The 19,780-nt window shown below is 44.1% G+C and overlaps 1 protein-coding gene across 2 annotated transcripts in view; it reads left to right on the top strand.

Moving 5' to 3' along the window:
* The window catches only part of WASHC5 (WASH complex subunit 5), a 58,661-nt gene extending 39,790 nt beyond the window's left edge, over positions 1 to 18,871 (top strand). For both annotated transcript variants that reach the window (XM_025451032.3, XM_035715535.2), the window contains 11 exons: positions 36 to 215; positions 2,471 to 2,595; positions 5,021 to 5,183; positions 5,574 to 5,676; positions 5,763 to 5,842; positions 8,648 to 8,751; positions 9,563 to 9,692; positions 11,453 to 11,549; positions 12,255 to 12,408; positions 15,058 to 15,145; positions 18,464 to 18,871. In XM_025451032.3, coding sequence (XP_025306817.3) covers positions 36 to 215; positions 2,471 to 2,595; positions 5,021 to 5,183; positions 5,574 to 5,676; positions 5,763 to 5,842; positions 8,648 to 8,751; positions 9,563 to 9,692; positions 11,453 to 11,549; positions 12,255 to 12,408; positions 15,058 to 15,145; positions 18,464 to 18,520 — 1,281 coding nt within the window. In that variant the 3' untranslated portion in view covers positions 18,521 to 18,871. The remainder of the gene's footprint in view (positions 1 to 35; positions 216 to 2,470; positions 2,596 to 5,020; positions 5,184 to 5,573; positions 5,677 to 5,762; positions 5,843 to 8,647; positions 8,752 to 9,562; positions 9,693 to 11,452; positions 11,550 to 12,254; positions 12,409 to 15,057; positions 15,146 to 18,463) is intronic.
* Positions 18,872 to 19,780: the final 909 nt, after the last annotated feature.

Raw genomic sequence — 19,780 nt, 5'->3', positions numbered from 1 at the left:
CAATGTAATAGATTTGTATTTCTCCTTTTGCACAGCCAAGTGAATTGATGCCCAAGCTGAAAGAGTTGGGGGCCACCATGGATGGATTCCATCGCTCTTTTGAGTACATACAGGACTATGTCAACATTTATGGTCTGAAGATTTGGCAGGAAGAAGTTTCTCGTATTATAAATTATAACGTGGAACAAGAGTGTAATAACTTCTTAAGAACAAAGGTATCTAATTAAATCTTTAAAATTCTTGACTACATTTATTGTTCTGACATTTAAAATACATGCCCCAAGGGGGACCTGGGTGGCACAGTTAAACATCCAAACTCTTGATTTTGGCTCAGGTTGTGATCTCAGGGTGGTAAGATCAAGCCCTGCATCAGGCTCCATGTTCAGTGTGGATTCTGCTTCAGATTCTCTCTCCCTCTCCCTCTGTCCCTACGATCTTTCTCACTCACTCTCTCTATAAAATAAATAAATAAATCTTTAAAAATAAAATACATGCTCTGAACCTCAGAAATGCCAACAAGAAAGTTTCTTTAAATAGTAAAAGTCAGTATGCATTAGATAGACATGAATACCTTCAGAGTACCCTCAGGAGCCATGAGGGTTGCAGAAAAATGTGTATGACACCTGACCTCTGGGAGTTTACCATCCTAAGGGAGAGGGAGAAATAACTGAATGACTAGAGAAAGAAGCTGCTTGTTGTAAATGGTATAACTCAAGTGATCTGGAGTTCAGAAGGCTTGAGAGTTCGGTTGGCCTGACTGGAGTATGTGCTAAAGGGCGGAATTGCTGGATCATGTGGTATTTCTAGGTTTCAATTACAGATGAACCACCAGACTCTTTGCCATAGTGCCTGCACCATTTTTCATTTCCTCCAGTAATGTCTGAGGGTTCTAATTTCATGTCCTTGCCACCACTTATTATTTTGCTTTTCAAAAACCAGTTATAACCATCCTAGTAGATTGAAGTGGTATCTCATTATGGGCTTGTTTTTTTTGTTTTTGTTTTTGTTTTTAGATTTTATTTATTCATGAGAGAGACAGAGGCAGAGGCAGAGGGAGAAGCAGGCTCCATGCAGGGAGCCTGATATGGGACTCAATCCCAGGACTCCAGGATCACACCCTGGGCGGAAGACAGGCACTAAACCATTGAGCTACCCAGGGATCCCCTCATTGTGGTTTTGATTTGCAGTTCCCTAATGACTAATCATGTTGAGCATCTTTTCACGTGCTCATTACCATTTGGATGTCTTTGGAGAAAGGTCTACTCAAGTCCTTTGTCCTGTTGTTAATGGGGTTGTTTGAACACCAGATTCTTAAGTGCCATGACTGACAAGCTTGATTTTAGTCAATACTTAACAAGGAGTAAGTTTTTAATTAGGGAACTCACAAGGTTCAGGTGGCATTCTTTTTTTTTTTTTCTTTTAAAGATTCTATCTATTTATTCATGAGAGAGACAGAGAGACAGAGAAGCAGAGACACAGGCAGAGGGAGAAACAGGCTCCATGCAGGGAGCCTGATGTGGGACTCAATCCTGGGACTCCAGGATCACACCCTGGACCGAAGGCAGTTGCTAAACTGCTGAGCCACCCAGGCATTCCTCAGGTGGCATTCTTAATAGAATAAGTATCCTCCAGCCTTATATATTTTGGAATTTTATCATTACATTGATACATGTGAACTTGGAAGACAAAAAAAGCCAGAAAATCCCTGTGTCTCTTCTCATTTCTCAGTCACTTCATCATCACAAATATATCTTTTTTTTATAAATGTTACATGTGGCATTTCTGGGAGTTATTAATGCACTTTTAAGTGTTTCCTCTTCAAACCCAAGGATCCTTTATTGTCACTGTTCATGCAGCATTATATTTATAAAACTACATGGAAAAAGATTAACTATGTTATCTTATCAAAAATGTACAGTGGACCCTTGAACAGCAACAGGTTTGAACTCACGGGTCCATTTATACATTTCTTTCCAGTAGACAAAGTGTGATACTGTAAAATATATTTTCTCTTCCGTATGATTTTCTTAACATTTTTCTCTAGCTTATGGTATTGTACAAATCAGTATATACTACATATACAGGGCACCCAGGTGGCTCAGTTGGTTAAGCAGCTGCTGTTGATGCAGGCCATGATCCCAGGATCCTGAGATCGAGTCCCGCATCGGGCTCCCTGCCAGATGGGCAGCCCGCTTCTCCCTCTGCAATGCTTGTGCTCTCCTGCTCTCTCCTGCCCCCCCTCCTCAAATAAGTAAATAAAATTTTTAAAAATATATACAAAATATGTGCTAATTGATTGTTATTGTTAAGGCTGTTCTAGTAAACAACAAGCTACTAATTAGTAAAGTTTTAAGGAAGTCAAAAGTTATATGTGGATTTTTAACTGTGTGGGGGTCAGTGCCCTGGCCCCCATGTTGTTCAAGGGCTAACTGTACTAAATACTTCTGGTTTGGTTTTGTTTCGTTTCTAGATTCAGGATTGGCAGAGTATGTACCAGTCTACCCATATTCCAATACCAAAGTTTCCTCCTGTGGATGAGTCTGTAACATTTATTGGTCGACTCTGCAGAGAAATCTTGAGGATCACAGATCCAAAGTAGGTGTATCTGAATTCCATTGGGCCTTGACCAACTGTGGTCAATAGGAGTCTCTGAACATTTTCCTTAGATCACACCCTTGTTCCTACCACACTTGGATCCACTCTAATGGGTTTCTTAGAGTCACTTTTTTTGAGACTGGGTATTTTCCCCAGTGTGACTGAGAGGACCTCAGTCCAAGAAAATAGAGATTAAAATAAATCTAAGGTCTGTTCAGCCACCTTTTAGTTTTATGCTCCTCTTGCTTCCTAGCTAATGTTCTATTTACTTGGGCCTGTGGACTCCTTGGTATATTAAAACTTTTTTTTATTATAAATTGCTCATCTTTACCTGTATAACTGTGGCACACTGCCCCATTGCAGGCACCAAACCTTCCACTTGTCAGATCCTGACCTTTGAAGATTATCTCCACACCCATCTGCTTTTCTAGCACTTCTCTTGCACACGACTTCTCAGTCGCTTGTCCAAGCTCTGGGTCTTAATGGTAGCTCTACGACAGGCACCAGCCCTCTGACCCCAGAGCCGGACTCTTAAACACTGAGCCATTCAAGGGCAGGCTGTGTAGCTTTGCACACAGTGGATTACAGTTCCTATCTGGTCAGATGGTTGAAAATCTCATATAATGAAAACCACCCTTAGGAATATTTTACATGAGCCCCATGGGAGAGACTTGCATGCTGCTTCTCTCATTGTGTCTGGTTTTCTTCCTTTTTCTGACTTGAGCTTCTGATGAGGCAACTAAGGTTAGGGGTACTAAGTCCAACTGAGGGAAGAGCCGACTCATATTTATACCCGTGCACATGCTCACTGAGGGGAATGGCTGGTGAGGTTTCCCAGGAAAAGATTCCTTTTCTTCTTTCTCTGTCCAGCAGTGTGTGCATGGTTGAATTTATGTAAGTTGAATGTCCTTATGACACAGCTCTTCTGTACTGCCTTCAGATTCTAGCTTATTTGGTCTCAGAAATTACACAACTTGACACACTATATATGAACGTCTTCCAAAAATTCAAGCACAAATGAGTTCTATCTATGACTCACGGACCAAAAAGAGTAAATGATCCAAAATTTTTTATAACTCCTGCTTTCTTGGTACCCATGGGTGGGTCACTGAAGCCCTTCTAGAAGACTCTCCACCTAGTGCCACATTAAGACTTGCAGAAAGGATTAAGCATTGGGTTTGGGATCTCCACGTCATAATAATGATTTATTCATCTACATTGGGAGACACTGGCGACACATTCAGAGTGCCAGCACTGGGTGATAGGGGCAGGACACTTTGAAGCTTAAAAGTAGAATGCACTTTCTGGAAATCTTGGTCTTTCCAAATGTAAGCCTTTCCTCCCAAGCTTTCTTTCAGTAAAAAGATGTCCTAGTTCCTAGAATTGGGGGCCTATTCATCTGTGGAGTGTACTGGAATTTCAGAGCCTGGGTTTCCACCCTATACCTGCCCAGTCAAACCCCAGGAATGGGCCCTGGGCATATATTTTTAACACACTTTACCAGTGATTTAAGGACCCTCTGCCAGCATTTGAAAACCAGTAAAATGGTGGTTAAGGATATGGTGTTAGAATCAGGCCTCACTAAGTTATTTCATCTGTAAAATGAGGGTCACACAGCTTGGATATTAAGCCATGATGAGGATGAAAAGAAAAAGTTCTTAGCACAGGACCTGACACCTAAGAGGTGCTCAGTAAATGTTGTGGTTATCATTGCTGTCAGCACACTTTTGAGTCTGAAAATCATTAATTGGTGACCAGACCCAGGAGGAAAGAGGAAATGGCTTTGTTGCCATAGTCACAAATTTCACTAGGTCAGCAGGACTCTAAGTTCCTTTCTTATCAAAATGGAAGTGAAGGGCAGCCTGGGTGGCTCAGTGGTTTAGCACCACCTTCAGCCCAGGGCCTGATCCTGGATTCCCGGGATCAAGTCCCACGTCAGGCTCCCTGCATGGAGCCTGCTTCGCCCTCTGCCTGTGTCTCTGCCTCTCTCTCTCTCTCTCTCTCTCTCTCTCTCTGTCTCTCATGATTAAATAAATAAAATTTTTAAAAAAGAAAAACAAAATGGAAATGAAACAAGACTCTTACTGCCTGGTCTCTGGGAATCTAAAGACCCTGTGGAGAGAAAACTCAGTTCTGTCTCCTCTCTGCTCGACTCCAAAGAACAGCCCGACCCAGTGGAAATGAATTAGTCAAACTGGTCACCTGGCATAGGGCAGGAAAAAGTGATTGCACTGAATTTGGCCCTCCTAGCCCTTTGGGCATTCACTGTGAGATATACTAGGTGCCTAGATGCAGAGGTTATTAAACAGATCGTGTAGCCATTGTTCCTCATGTCTGATGCCCAAATCCTGTTGCGTCCCACGTCTCCTCAGGATGAATTAATTCTGACCTGCTTTTGACTTTTGAGTTTTTGTTTTTCTTTTAGAATGACCTGTCACATTGACCAGCTGAACACTTGGTACGATATGAAAACTCACCAAGAAGTGACAAGCAGCCGCCTCTTCTCAGAAATCCAAACCACCTTGGGGACTTTTGGTCTGAATGGGTTAGACAGGCTTCTGTGCTTTATGATCGTCAAAGAGCTACAGGTGAGCATTTGGGTTTTGATGTGTGGTTCCTGCTTCCCTGGGAGAAATGAGAGGAGATCAGTTAGCTTTCCATTCATGCTTTCCTATGCCTACACCAGCCATACATATATGCTTCTTTTTAGGTAGATGAGAACTGAGGATAAACTAGAATTTCTTTGGCTAGCATAGTATTTTTTTGTGTAGACTGGTCTGGGGAGTTTCATGTGAGGAAGTTGAGACTCTCTCCAAGCGGGAGGATGTTTCTAACAGGAACCAGAAGTTACTGCCTCACTGTCATCCTTGATAGCGTTTTATGACTTAGGCTGTGTTCTATATAGCACTTCAGTTAACTGGAGCATTATTCATTTTATTCACTATGTTTGGTTCCTTGATTGTGTCTTCTTGTTTTAGAATTTCCTCAGTATGTTTCAGAAAATTATCCTGAGAGACAGAACTGTACAGGATACTTTGAAAACCCTCATGAATGCTGTCAGCCCCCTAAAAAGCATAGTAGGTAAGTGTTCTGAAAGTACCCTGAGATGAAGGTAACACTAGCTTTTCCATTTTTACTAAACAGAAAATTATATTTTACCCTTTCAGCAAACTCGAATAAAATTTATTTTTCCGCCATTGCCAAAACACAGAAGATTTGGACAGCTTATCTCGAGGCTATCATGAAGGTATGTTGTGGGAGAGAGGATGATAATCAATACAATGTTTTTTAAATTATTATTTTCTTACAACCTTGCTATCCAAGGAAAGCCACACTTCTTTCCTTTGTCATCAGAGCAAAAATACAGCACTTCAGTTTATTGTTATTTCTAAATTCACTTGTCCTTTATTGTCCTTTCTGGAGCTCTTCTTGTCTGGTTTTCATTGATTGGCCTCCTGTCACCAAAGAGAAGGTTTCTTTTTTTTTTTTTTTTTTTTCTTTCTTTTTTTTTGAGAACATTTCTTTTTAAACTGACTTCGGGCAAGAAGTGCTTTCACACAAAGAAATGGAAATCTTCCTCCCTCAGTGGTCTCCATCTTGACATAAGTTCATTTAATGAACTGCTCTATCAGTGTACAACTCTGAACTGGTGCAAGTAGGTGTTAGAACAGGACATTTGTCTCTGTCTCGCCTTGGGTCTGCACAGATTTTAGAAAGCCAAGTTCTCTGGGACGTAAGTTATCCTTACACCATGGATAGAACACTGTCGTCTTTAGAAATAAGTAAGAAGGGATCCCTGGGTGGCTCAGCAGTTTAGTGCCTGCCTTTGGCCCGGGGCGTGATCCTGGAGTCCTGGGATTGAGTCTCGCATCAGGCTCCCGGCATGGAGCCTGCTTCTCCCTCTGCCTGTGTCTCTGCCTGCCTTTCTCTCTCTCTCTCTCTCTCTCTCTCTCTCTCTCATGAATAAATAAATAAATAATTATTTTTAAAAAAGAGAAATGAGTAAGAAAGTACAATGAGACGATTTAACTTGTTGGATGGAAATCTCAGTGACTTTAGAATTCACTTGTCTGCTTTCCTGCCTTCACATTGTGGAGTCACTTCCAGGGACCCTCTGTGTCTTCTGTGTGTCTTTCTCTCATCATGTGATGATCCAAGACAACAATGCTTTGTTGAATGCTCGTTCTGTGCAAAGCATCGTCACTTACTGTGAGACACAGGGACAAAGGGAGCTCTAGCTGCTTCCTCAGAAAGCCCACTTACAGTCTAGTAGGAAAGAGTAGGTTTCCTGGCAGAAATCCAGTTCACACTTAAAAATATCACCTAGGGCAGCCCCGGTGGCACAGCGGTTTAGCGCCGCCTGCAGCCTGGGGTGTGATCCCAGAGACCCGGGATCAACCATGGAGCCTGGTTCTCTTTCTGTGTCTCTGCCTCTCCTTCTCTCTCTCTGTGTCTCTATGAATGAATAAACAAAATCTTTAAAATAAATAAATAAATAAAAATAAAAATATCACCTACCACAGGAAAAGCCTAAGCAGCTGTGGGAATATGGGGACATTCCATTCTCTTGTTTCCAATTATATTGTTCATTGAGAGAGTACTAATGGTGCCCCTGCCAGATTCACAATATATTTCCCATAATTGTAGTGATTTTTTTAGTTAACTTAGACTAGGTAACACAGACCTTTTGACTCGGCTGGATGTCCTCTTGTTAGATATGTCTGACAGTCCCTTAGCCACATGATTTCCAAATATTGAGAGCTTCTCAGACTAAGTTTCCAAGTGTTGGAAAACCCTTTAGGAGGAGTAGAGGATTACCTGAGGTTGGACAGACCTGAGCCTCAGCTCTGTGGGAACTTATAGGGAGGCTTCGAAGGGGTTCCCCAGGGACTATGACAGACCTCTGTGAGTTGTAATTGCTGGTAATTCAGTAATAACCAAGTATTTGTCTAAGTCGGTGATCTCTACATGAAGCCTCAAGGACATATTTGTCCTTTTGTCTTTTGCTAATCTGGACCAGTGATTTCTGTTATTCTGTGCTATTTGATGGTAGCCACTAGCCACATGTAGTTCCTGAGCATTTAGGATGTGGCCTGTGGGAATGAGAAACCGAATTTTAAATTTTATTCATTTTAATCAGTTTAAATGTAAAGAGCCACCTGCGGCTGTGGCTGGTGTACTGGTCAGTGCAACTCAACAGAAATGGAGAAAGACAATCCAGAGGTCACTGTAGACAGGAAGATAGTAGAATGAGTGCACCACCTCCCAGGCTGGTCAGCCTCCAGAATCTTAATAATGGCTCGTAGGAAATGAGAACCAAAGAGAAAACGTTGGTCACTGAGATTGAATATGTTCTAAAGAACAGCAGGTTAGGTTAAACCGCCTATATCTCTGCTTCTACTCCTAGACTGGTATTTCGAGGGAATCCTGGACATAGAGTATCTAGAATTAAACAAGGAGTACATGGGCCAGATAAAAGGTTGGAAGCACATTATTGAGTTGTCTTAGGGAACCCACTATTTTCTGGCCTTGCCCTGGTTTCATTTTTATTTATTTTTTTATTTTTTTTTTCATTTTTAAATAATAATATTTTTGTACTAATGAAAAGTTTCTTATGAGAACATTTTTTTGGATTTTATTTTTTTCACATAAATGGAATAACACATAAATGGAATAAAACCTAGTAAGAATAGTGATCAGAAGTAACATATTTGAGGTTATTTAAGACTTTTAACTGTTACAAGCTCTTTTTATCTAAATAAGATTTTTTTTCTTTCTCTCTTAGAAAAGGCCTCTCTTTTCTTCTAACTTTGTAAAATATCAGACTTTGGGGATATTTGAGGTTGGCATACTGGACCTAATCCAGACGTTCCTTACGGGGTCCCTTGTGCTCCATCAGGGATGACGCTGGTCTTAGCCATGGAACTAGTCCAGGAAATCCTTAAAATGTTGTGACCCTTCCAGTAAAACACTGTCATCTTTGTATCTGCCTCCTCACCATCACTTGGAAGTGCTGTATGTTCGAGCTGGTCTTCCTCTTGCTTGTTCACAGGTCGGACAGATGCAGATTCTGAGACAACAGATTGCCAATGAACTCAATTATTCATGTCGGTTTGACTCCAAACATCTGGCAGCCGCTCTGGAGAATCTCAATAAGTGAGTGCCAGCATCTGAAATACCACCCAGGGGCCTGGATTGTTCCTTATCGATCAGAACCCTAATTTCTTCAGTATTTAGTCTTTTATGTTCTTTTTGGGTAAGGAGACTCTCTGAATTGATAGCTGCCTTCCCAGGGATAATCAAGTCTGTCTTTATAAGCCTCTTTCTTCAGCCTTGTCCCTTGGTCTTTGTCTGTCTCTCTCTCACTCACTCATTATTGATGGATTCATTTATTCAGTCAACATATATTGGTCACTTAGTACACATCAGACATTATGTTAAGTCCTTGTACAGATTGAGAAAGCATTTATTACCAAAATCCATGCCTGAATTTCTGCAGGACTGAGTCACTGATCATCCAGAGGGCAGTTCGAACTGTACTAATTACCAGGAGTGGCTGTGGGCACACATCCTGGAGCAAAGTCACATCCTCCATCTCACCAGCAACCTGCTCTGATTCCCAGCCTCTGCTTCCACATAAATAATCTTGTTCTTGCTGGTCAGTAAGTCCACGCTATTGACAGAGCAGTTATTGAATATGGTTCAGTCAATTCATAAAAATTGGAATGATGCAAGCATTTGATTTGGGTGAACTCCAAAAGATAAAATAATTCTAGGTCAGTTTTTCCACTTTTAAATAGCCAATCACAGGCACGGAAATGGAGAGTTCGAAGGATCAAGCTCTCATTTTACAGATGAAACCGAGGCCCAGAAGGATCATATCGTAGCCTGTGTTAACTGTTGTATGAATTGCGTTCATCCCTGACGGTGATCCCTGTTCTGTGGTGTCTTGTCTTTCTTCACTTAGGGCTCTCCTGGCAGATATTGAAGCCCACTATCAGGACCCTTCGCTTCCTTACCCCAAAGAAGACAACACGCTCTTGTATGAAATCACAGCCTATCTGGAGGCGGCTGGCATCCACAACCCACTGAACAAGGTCAGCGACCAAACTATGGAGCAGGGTGGTGGGAGGGGTGGGGCCACGGGGTGGGAGGGGAGGGGCCACGGGGTGGAGGGCGGAGCTATGTGGTGGAGGGGGTCACATGGTGGGAGGGGAGGGGCGGGGTGGGGCATGGGAGGGGAGGGGCCACGGGGTGCGGGGCGGAGCCACGAAGTGGGAGGGGCGAGGTTGTGGGACAGGCCGAGTGATGGGAGATGATGAGTGGTACCCGTGGAGATTTGGTGCAGGTGGCAGATCACTTGCTAAAACATTGGGAGAGCCTGGGTTCTAACCCTAGAACCTGCATTCCCCCCACCTGCGTTCTAGCTTCCCGCAAGTAATGGGATGATCACCCCTCCCCTGCCTGATTCGGGCCGGGGCAGTCGGGTGATTCAGTGTTTGCCACAGCTCCTTAGGAAGTGAGAAGTACTCTCATCTGTAGGAGATCGGTTTTAGGTTTGTCTGGGGTTTCGTATTTGAACTGCTGCTAAGTTATGGCATTGATCCTTGGTGCCCAAAGATGCTTCCCTCTTGGCTGACGGTAATCACACCCATCATCTGGGGCCGCAGACTCTCTTCTGCGATTCCCCTCGCCAGAAACCTCTGAGAGCTGAAAGTATTTTCACAAGCGGATGCCGGGTCTCATTTGGTGGCAGGCCTCGTCCCGCACTGACATAAGCCTGGCTGTACTTCTGTGAATATTCAGGTTTTGATGCAGAAATACCGAGGACTTTGATGATAGGCTGTTACCCTGGACCCTCATTACCTTTCTAAAATCTGTAAAATAAAATAAAAACAAAATAATAATAATAATAAATAAAAATTAAAAAAATAAAAATAAATAAAATCTGTAAAATAGGAAATCGGTATGATCTCCTGGGTTTGGGACAAAGGATGATGAAGCTGAATAGCAGCGAACATTTTGAGTGCCCACCCCAGGCCAAGCACAGTTACCAGGACTATGGGTGAGGTCATCTGGTCTCCGCCTCCCCATGAAACGTGCCATTGTGTCACGTTCGTCCCGGGATGAACATTTTATGAGTGAGGCTCAGAGCTGATGACTTCCCCAGGGCTCCAGGCTAGAAGTGCCGGAGCCAGGCAGTCTGAGCAGAGCTGGGGCTCCCAGCCAGAGTGCTGCCCTGCCTCCCAGAAACTGAGGGAGGGAAGCAGGGAGGGCAGGACGTGGCCAGGTATGTCCTGACCATACTGTCTGCACTGGAGCTAGTGAGTCACTAGCCTGCTCCTTGACATTGCACAAGAGGAGGCAGATGACAAACGAGACACACAGCTGCTTGCTTGCTACCTGGGCAATCCCACTCACTGCTGTGTGGATCTTTCCTTCTTTGGTCCTGCCCTGCTCTTTCCCTCCACCCCCACCCCCCACCGCCCAAGCCTCTCCCTGCAGCTCTTGCTGGAAGTGACTGCATCTTGCTTTCCGTCCCATTCTTGCTCATCACCAGTTTCCCTCTCCCTTTGTGGACCACATCAAGAAGATTCCAGAGGACAGTAACTGCTAATGTCTAAGCAAAATTGCTCCCTTCCCAGAAGGGCTCATTTTTTATATAGGTACCTAGGATTGCAGGAGGCAGTGGTGTTAAATCCAACTCTGCGGGGGGCAAATTAATGGAGCCATCCTTGTTTTCGGTAGTCCGAAGAGCACATTGAAATAAAAATGGAAGCTTCCATTTGAACATGCAGTTCTGAGGTATTGGGCATTGGGAAGAAACTATCAATTTTTCTTTCCTTTCTCTTTGCAGATATACATAACAACAAAGCGCTTACCCTACTTTCCTGTTGTCAACTTCCTATTTTTGATCGCGCAGCTGCCAAAACTTCAGTACAACAAAAACCTAGGTACCGTGTGACATTCCTTGCAATAAGTCACAGTAACACAGGGACGGATTAACAGCCAATCAAACAGCTCTTTGTTTGAAGAATGCTGTGTCACCTGTGAGGTCTCTCCTTAGTCAAATTCATGTCAATAAAAGGCCCTTGTTTGGCCCTGTGAAGTACAGCATCCCTTCATGCAGTGTAGACAGTGCATTCATTTACCATTAGCCAAGGCTACGCCACCCTTAAGTTCCAAAGATTAACCAACTTGTAAAATGTGCAGGGTCATTGTTTCTCTTGGTTCTTTAATGTCCAAGTAGCTGATTGTGGTGTGAGAGAAACTTCTTGTGGTTACCATCCCATTCTCACAAGTGGTGTGTGGTATGAAAAGTAATAAGAGGGGCGCCTGGGTGGTTGAGTCGGTTAAGTGTCTGCTTTTGGCTCAGGTCATGATCCCAGGGTCCCAGAATCGAGCCCCACGGTTAAGCTCCCTGCTCAGCACATGGTGATTATAAAAATCAATCACCATTTTATTAATGTTGCATCAGACCACTGGAAGCCTCCACCCGTCCTGGGCCTGATTCACACTGTAGTCCAGAGTTGTTATTCCCTCCTAGATAGTCGTCTGCCAGGGATGGTCTGGTCCCCAAACATTGTGACAGTCACAAACATTGCCAAAGGCCAGCGCTTCACTTGGTGGCCTGGTTCCTAATTTGTCGCTCCCCACAGGAATGGTCTGCCGGAAACCTGCTGACCCTGTGGACTGGCCGCCGCTCGTCCTGGGGTTGCTCACCCTGCTGAAGCAGTTCCATTCCCGGTACACAGAGCAGTTCCTGGCGCTCATTGGCCAGTTCATCCGCTCCACAGTGGAGCAGTGTACAAGGTACCGAAGGCCAGCCCAGAATAAAAGGAATTAGTTAAATGTTATAGGGTGGGCTGTGCACCTTGCATCCCAAAGTCCTCTTATCATCTCCCTACTAGAGACGGAACCTGGCTGCTTCCCCTGCTGTGTGAAGCAATTCAGGGCCCACCTTGATTGCAGCAACTAAAGGTACCCTTCCCCTCACTTAGCTCCCCTGCTGGGGGAGCCCCCTCAATGCACTCCACAGTGATTTGGCAAGAATGAGGAAGTCGTGACCAGGGTTAGCTGCCCCCGCGGAGAAGAGAGTGCAGGCCTGTTCCTCTGCTGTCCTGGGTGCTGTGCTCAGAGCTCAGGGAGCCCAAGCCCTCCGGGGGGCCACTGGCGTGGGCTGGCCCCATACCCGTCAGCTAGAGTCAGGGGGCACGCCCGTGTCAGAGCCCGGGCAAGGCCTGAGGTCGCGGCCTATGAGGAAACAGAAATCACACAGAAGTTCCTACTAGATACAAATGCTCATAAACTGTTTTTTCTGCCCTGCCCCCAAAGTGTGGCTTTTCTAGGATAGAAAAAGAAGTTATGTGCATGAGGTGCTGAGTCCTGAGCCTCCTTCTCTGTCACCCTAAAGGATCAGGCCCCTAAATAAATTCCTCTGGCATGTTGCACATCCAAAGTCTGGAAGATTACCACTTGGTCACTTTTGTCACCATAACTTAAAGACTAATGAGAATGACCTTCCAGGGCCTCACAAAGCAGCTCTCCCCAGATGGGATTTCAGGGACCCCCGGCAGGAGTCCTTCAGCCTCTGCAGGGATCCACCCACCCATGAGGCACCGTCACCTCTCCGGACAGCACCGAATGCTGCTGGAAGCATGCTCGTCACGGGAGGGTTGCTGACTGTGACAAACAGAGAATCTCTTCCCGTCTCTGAGATGTCACTCATGTGCCTTCCTCGGTGCCCTGCAATTAGAATAAATGCAGCCTCCTTCCTTTGCTTCACCCCACATTGTGAACGTCAGGTTGTTGCCTTAGGGCTTCTTTCTCTTTAGATGGGCTGCGTCCACGTGCTCCTGGTCACTCTGCTGTGGCTGCTCACCATGTCTGTGACTTCTCCCTGGGGCTCCAGTTTGCCATTGACCATCTTAATATTTCCCAAGCTTGTACTGAGACTCTAAAAGCAGCTGACCCCTGGAGCGGACCGCTGGGTCCTGGGTGGAGAGCCATGCAGCTGAAATCGCAGGACTAGGTTCCTAACCTCTGGCGTACACACGTGGCTCCTAGGGATCTCAAATTCTTAAATCCTCGCATCTTTTTCCCAAGAGCCTCAGTCAGGCTCATTCTTCCCCATCTTAGTTAATGGACCGAACAACAGACACTGGATGTTTTCACTAGAACATGTGGTGAGGCTTGGTTCAAACAGCAGACTTTTTTAACACTTGAAAAATAGAAGGTAGCTCAGAAGGATAGGGAAGTCTCTGAAGCAAAATCACAGCAATTACAAAATGAGATCGGTTGCAGAGAAAGGCAGCAGGCACCTAAAAACCTAGTGCCTCTGGCTCTGGACCACAAAGAGGCAGCCATGGGCTGCAGTTCGGGGGAGTACAGCATGACTGGGAAGAAACCTCCACTCATGGCCCCCCCAGCCGTAGCTCCCCATCCTTCAAGAGTTGGCAAGTCCTCTTCCTGGCTCTTCTTCACTACTGGCTACGAAGTGTGGCTCTCGAGCCGCATGCTTCTGGGGACCCTGACAGAGGTCATCAGGAGACAGGTGCCAGGCTGCAGCTCCGTGTTCCTGATTCGGCCAAGGGAAGTGACCTAAGGAATCATTAGGGAAATAGATCAGTAATCCAGTTCCATGAAATCCTTTGTTAATCAGAAAATGCCAATCTTTACCTAAATTGGAAATAGTTGTGTTAAAAACTCCTTCCGGTGTGCAGTAGGAATGTGCACTCCGTAAGAAGACTGTTGTGTACTTTGCTGCGTTCCCAGCTCTAGGTCAGTGCGTGGTAACACAGCTGTGTGAATGGACAAGTGAGTAGGATCCCATATGGAAAGTCACTAGATGCTGTATTTATTCGACCTTCAAATATATAGTAATGTGCAGGTGCAATCACATGCTGCAAACAGAAAATAAAGACATGACTCAGGCTTTCAAGGAAACCAGCATATGGACAACTGAAAATTTGAGAGCCTAGGGGGAAGATCCTAAGTATAGTAATAACACAGGAAAAGGCCACCTGCCCAGAGGAGTCAGGGAGGACTTCCAAGGGAGGCAGAACCTGGAACTGGAAAGATGCCTAGAAGTTTACTTTCAACCGCACAGGCAGAGCAAGATGTAGCTGCAGAGACCAGTGGCATGGGGAGGTGTGGCCTCTTCGGGGACCTGTGAGCTATTGAGTCATGAAGTGCCGAGGGGGTGAGAGACAGGAGGCTGGACACCCGGTGGGTGCTACGTCGTGGAGGCCCATGCAAATCATTCGGCGCAGGCTTTATCTTCTAGATCATGTTCTAAAGACCTGCCGGCAGGATGATGATAGGAATCAAGAGGATGTTCTAGAGATTTGTTTCTCCCTTGACTTCACTTAGTAATCTGTCATTTACTTAGTCTTTCAGTATTTTGACTGAGGTCTAGCATGTGCAAAGCCGTTAACTGATCCAGATTGTTCTCCGTTCCAGCCAGAAGATACCTGAAATGCCTGCAGATGTTGTGGGCGCCCTTCTGTTTCTGGAGGATTATGTTCGGTACACAAAGCTACCTAGGAGGGTAAGCGATAAAGAACATTACTAAAGCCCTTGTTGTAAAAAGATGGCATTATGCGTGGCCCTGGCCTCATTAGGAGTGGAGTCGCTAGCTAGTCCCAGTGGATGCTCCCAGCCCCAAGCCCCTGCTCCGCCCCACGGCGAGGGCGCCTCCCTTCACCCTGTGCTTCACAAGCCCAACTCACACCATTTCCCCACTCTTCTCAGTCTACCACGGCCTCCTCCTGTGAGCCACTCACCCAGTCCTGGTCCTGGTCCTGGTTCCAGAGCAGTTCAGATGGGCAGTCCAGGACAGAAGTGGCCAGGGCAGGGAAATAATTTTGTGTTTGGTTTTTTTCCTGTCCACAAAAACCTGGTTCCCACAGCAAGTTTGATTGTGTTCACACCACACCTAAAATTATATTTGACCAGGGTTTCCGATAATGGCTTTGTTTTACCTTCTAAGGTATTCTTTCCTTTTCCTGTTTCACTAGTAATTCCACTTTGGTAAGTTTTTAGCTCAAAGTACAGAGCTTGATACTAAAATATAAAAGAGTTTTGATAGCTTCTGAAAAGCCATTCTGATTTTTTTTAATTAGTATGTTAGGGATCAAAGATACTTTTTTATAATGAAAGCCGATGTATTAAAAATTAACTAGCAGCATTCCCATTAAAATCAGCACTATTACAGTAACACGGCCATACTGACTGTCACTGCTAGTTTTGTCGTACAGGTTCAAGGCAATAAAACAAGAAGTGACCATTTAAAAATGCATAAAGAAAGGAAGACAAATTTGTATTATTTATTGAGGATGTAATTGTCTTCCTTGAAGTTCCACTAGAATCATGTGGAAAACTATTAAAATAATAAGCATATAGAAAAGCAGATTAGACAATGTACAAGGTAAACAACACTAATAACCATTCAAAAATATGTGAAAAATATCCCATTCACAGAATTAACATATAAATAATATAGCCAGGAATAATAATCTCTATAAGAAACGCAGTTTAGAAAAAATAATTTAGAAAAAACTATAAAAATTCGAAGTCCATCTCTCTGAATGCGGAAACTCAAATAGTACCTCAAATAGGAGTTCTTATTATTTCAAGAATTATTACAGCTGTGATCAAAATCCTAGATAATTTTTTTACCTTGAGGGACGAGAAAATTTTTGAAAATTTTAAAGAACTCAGGCCAAATGTAGGATTTTTTTTAAAAGAAGATATTAGGGACACCTGGGTAGCTCAGTGGTTAAGCATCTGCCTTCGGCTCAGGTTGTGATCCCCGGGTCCCGGGATCGAGCCCCACATCAGACTCCCTGCATGGAGCCTGCTTCTCCCTCTGCCTCTGCCTCTGCCTCTCTGTCTCTCTCATTAATAAATAAATCTTTAAGAAATAAAAATAAGATATTAAAAACATATCAAATATTTTAAAATATTGTAAAACTACAAAAATGAAAATAGTGTAATACTAGTATGAAACCCAATGGATGGATCAGTAGACCAGAATATGTAGTCTAAGAACAAATCCTGGCACATACAGTTGCATATGAGGAAAAGTAGCCTATCAAATGAGGGAAGAAAGGAAATATTTTAGTCAGTAGTGCTGGCATAGTTAGTTCACTATGTGGTTAAAAATCAGCCAGCTAGTCTCTTCACATCTTCCATGTATCAAAATAAATTACAGATCATATGGAAAATGGAACCAATAAATTCAGAAATTTTACACAAATATGTATCAGCTCTCAGAAATTTCTATGTAAACATCCAAAGGAGGAAATCATAAAGAAAATTTAGAGGTTTGATCTCTTAAGAATGCTGAATGTAACTAAACAGTTCTGTCAAATGTCTCTTAATTTAAAAACAAAATTGGGGAAACTATTAACAAAGGACTGGTTTTCTTGATTTATAGCATGTTCTTTTAGATCAGTAAGAAAAAGAACCAACCCAATAGAAAAAACAAAACTGGGCAAGGGATAGTAACAGGTAGCTTTCAGGAAAAGAAATACAAATAGCAAATAAACATTTGTAAAAATATTCAGCCTTAAGTGTCAAGCCTCAAGTGTCACAAATCAAAATAACAGAAAAATTCCTGTTTCCACTAATCCAGTTTTTCATTCCAGTTGGTAAAAAAGTTAAATGTTGAGTTCGCACTGCCTGGAAGGGTTTGGAGAAACAGGACTTCTGAGTACTGTCAATGGTAGTGTGGATTGTTTATCCTATGGGAGGGCAATTTGGCTTTATTTAAAAAAAAAAAAAAAAGGGCAGCCCGGTTGCTCAGCAGTTTAGTGCCACCTTCGGCCCAGGGCATGATCCTGGAGTCCTGGGGTTGAGTCCCACAACGAGCTCCTGCATGGAGCCTGCTTCTCCCTCTGCCTGTGTCTCTGCCTCTCTGTCTCTCATGAATAAATAAATAAAATCTTTAAAAAACAACAACAAAAACCTTCGGATAAACTCACCTGTTCCCAGCAGTTCAACCGCCTAGAATATCTGCTGGATATATGAGCGCAAGGTCACAAGATATATGTGCAAGGATGTTTGTAAGACTTAGCAGAGGTAAAAGATACAAGGTTATGTGATCCTAGTTTGTTTTTTTTAATGTGATCCTGATTTTGAGTGTGCGCACATGTGCAAACTAGAGGGACTCATTATAAAGTAATTTCATTTATTCAAGTATCAGTTTGTTTTCTATAAGGGATTGACAGATTATTTCTTTTTTTACATTCCTCTGCATTTGCTAAATTTCCTCTAAATAGCAGGTGGTATTTCATAATCGGAAAAAAAAAATTAAACGTCGCTTTGAAAAACTGCCCATCTCTAGCAGTTGGAGGTGCCGTGGCCCTGCATTCTCCCATTCGCCCTCCTCCACACCCCCTCAGGGCTTCCCCAAGAGCAGGCAAGGAGGGTGGCATGCTTTGGAGGCCCACCCTCCTCTTTGCTCTCTAGCCTGTCATTTGCTGTTCTTTGGTCATCACACTTCACAACTGTGAAGTGAGCTGAGCTGATCTGTTGGCACTTCCCAGGGGCACACACGTTCCCCGCAGACCCAAGTGCCTGTGAGCCCCGGGCTTTCGGCAGGTGTGGAGGTGGAGAGCGCTGCATCGCAGCCCCTGCAGCCCCTCTGCTCAGCAGTGCCAGGAAATCTGACCCCGGGGTGAGGAACAGCAGAAATACAGGCCAGCAGTTCATGGAGTGGCCCACTCACCTCTGCATCCAGCCCTTGCCTGTCACTCGCCTTGCTCCAAAGGATATTTTCATTTAACTTTCGTTTGTAGAATTCTGAATTCGTTCCGAATTCTCCTGCTAGCAATCACTTAACGCTCCTGTTTCATTTCTTTAGGTTGCCGAAGCACATGTGCCTAATTTCATTTTTGATGAATTCAGAACAGTCCTGTAATTTTTTTTTTTTGACATCTGCTCCTTCAGTCAAAGGATGGCCCTTAAATCTTCCCATTACTAAAATGAATTTAGAAGCGAAGAGACTCAGCTGCTCACAGAACTGCATTGTTCCCCCCTCAGTGGTGAGAAACATGGGATATTCTCAGTAAGATGCATCTCACGGCCCTAGTTAATGTAATGGTTTCAATCATGGTATTATATGCGATTTGTATCATGTAGAAGCAGAACACACTTTTGTACTGCCTCTTATAAATGCTGAATGTAATTGTTACGTATAAATCATTTAGTTTTGTGTTCTAAAGAACTATTTGTGCGACTCTGGATTTTCAGTAAAATAGTACTGCCAGTACCCAAAGTTGTCCTTCTGCGTTTGATTACAAAGTTGTATATTCATCCGTATATTCATCCTGTAAAAAAGAAAAGTTCTCTGGAAGGTAAGAGGTGAATCGGATAGGTCCCGTGGGTGCACCCCCCAGAGGCTGGCAGGCACGTGGCAATAGCTGGACCAGTAGCAAACACAGAGACCACGCAGTCCATGGACCACGCGTGGAAGTTTCTTGGTGACTGAGGCTCACTGTGCTCGTCCGGTCACAGAGACCCCGGGGCATTCCCAGCATCCTTCTTCATTCCGACTTCAGCTGCTCCTTCCATCCTTTCCTCCCTCCCTCAGCAACCTGAGCCCCACCCCAGCAGCCTGGCCTAGTCAAGGCCGAGCACAGAATTTTAAAAGCAAATCGCTGCCCAACACATGAGTTCAGAAGCATTGCCCCCGAGAAGGCCAGCACGGCATGAAAACTTAGCCAGTCGGTCCCTGGCCATCCTCCAGCCACATCTCAAAATTATCTTGCTATTCTCCACTTGTAATCAGTAACTGCATGAAGTGAGATCTTTGGCTGTAGAAGTGGCCCCCAAAGAAAGCCAGCTGCTAAAAAGGCCAAATCTAAGAAAGTGAGATTTTAACCAGAAAAGTGTGGGATACCCTAGAGGGGACTTTCACAGAACCAAACAAATGCGTCTACCATGTGCTGCTAAAAGGAGGCAAATGATGTAGGTGACTGATGCCACGAGTGATTTGGCCACTGACCAGTCGTCAATGGAGAGACCTTACAAGGGGATAAAGAGAAATTTTTGAGTCCTTTGGCCCTTATCATTATAACCTGAAGAAGTTACTTAACATTCCAGGGTATGTTTTATTGCTCTTTCAGGGGGAGCACCTTTAGTGGTACCTGGGGATTTACTGAAATTCCTTGATACCTTT

This window comes from Canis lupus, chromosome 13 (genome assembly GCF_003254725.2).
Source record: "Canis lupus dingo isolate Sandy chromosome 13, ASM325472v2, whole genome shotgun sequence".
In the NCBI taxonomy this organism is placed as follows: domain Eukaryota; kingdom Metazoa; phylum Chordata; class Mammalia; order Carnivora; family Canidae; genus Canis; species Canis lupus.
Note: the sequence above shows the minus strand (reverse complement) of the source record. Positions and strands in the feature narration are given on the sequence as shown.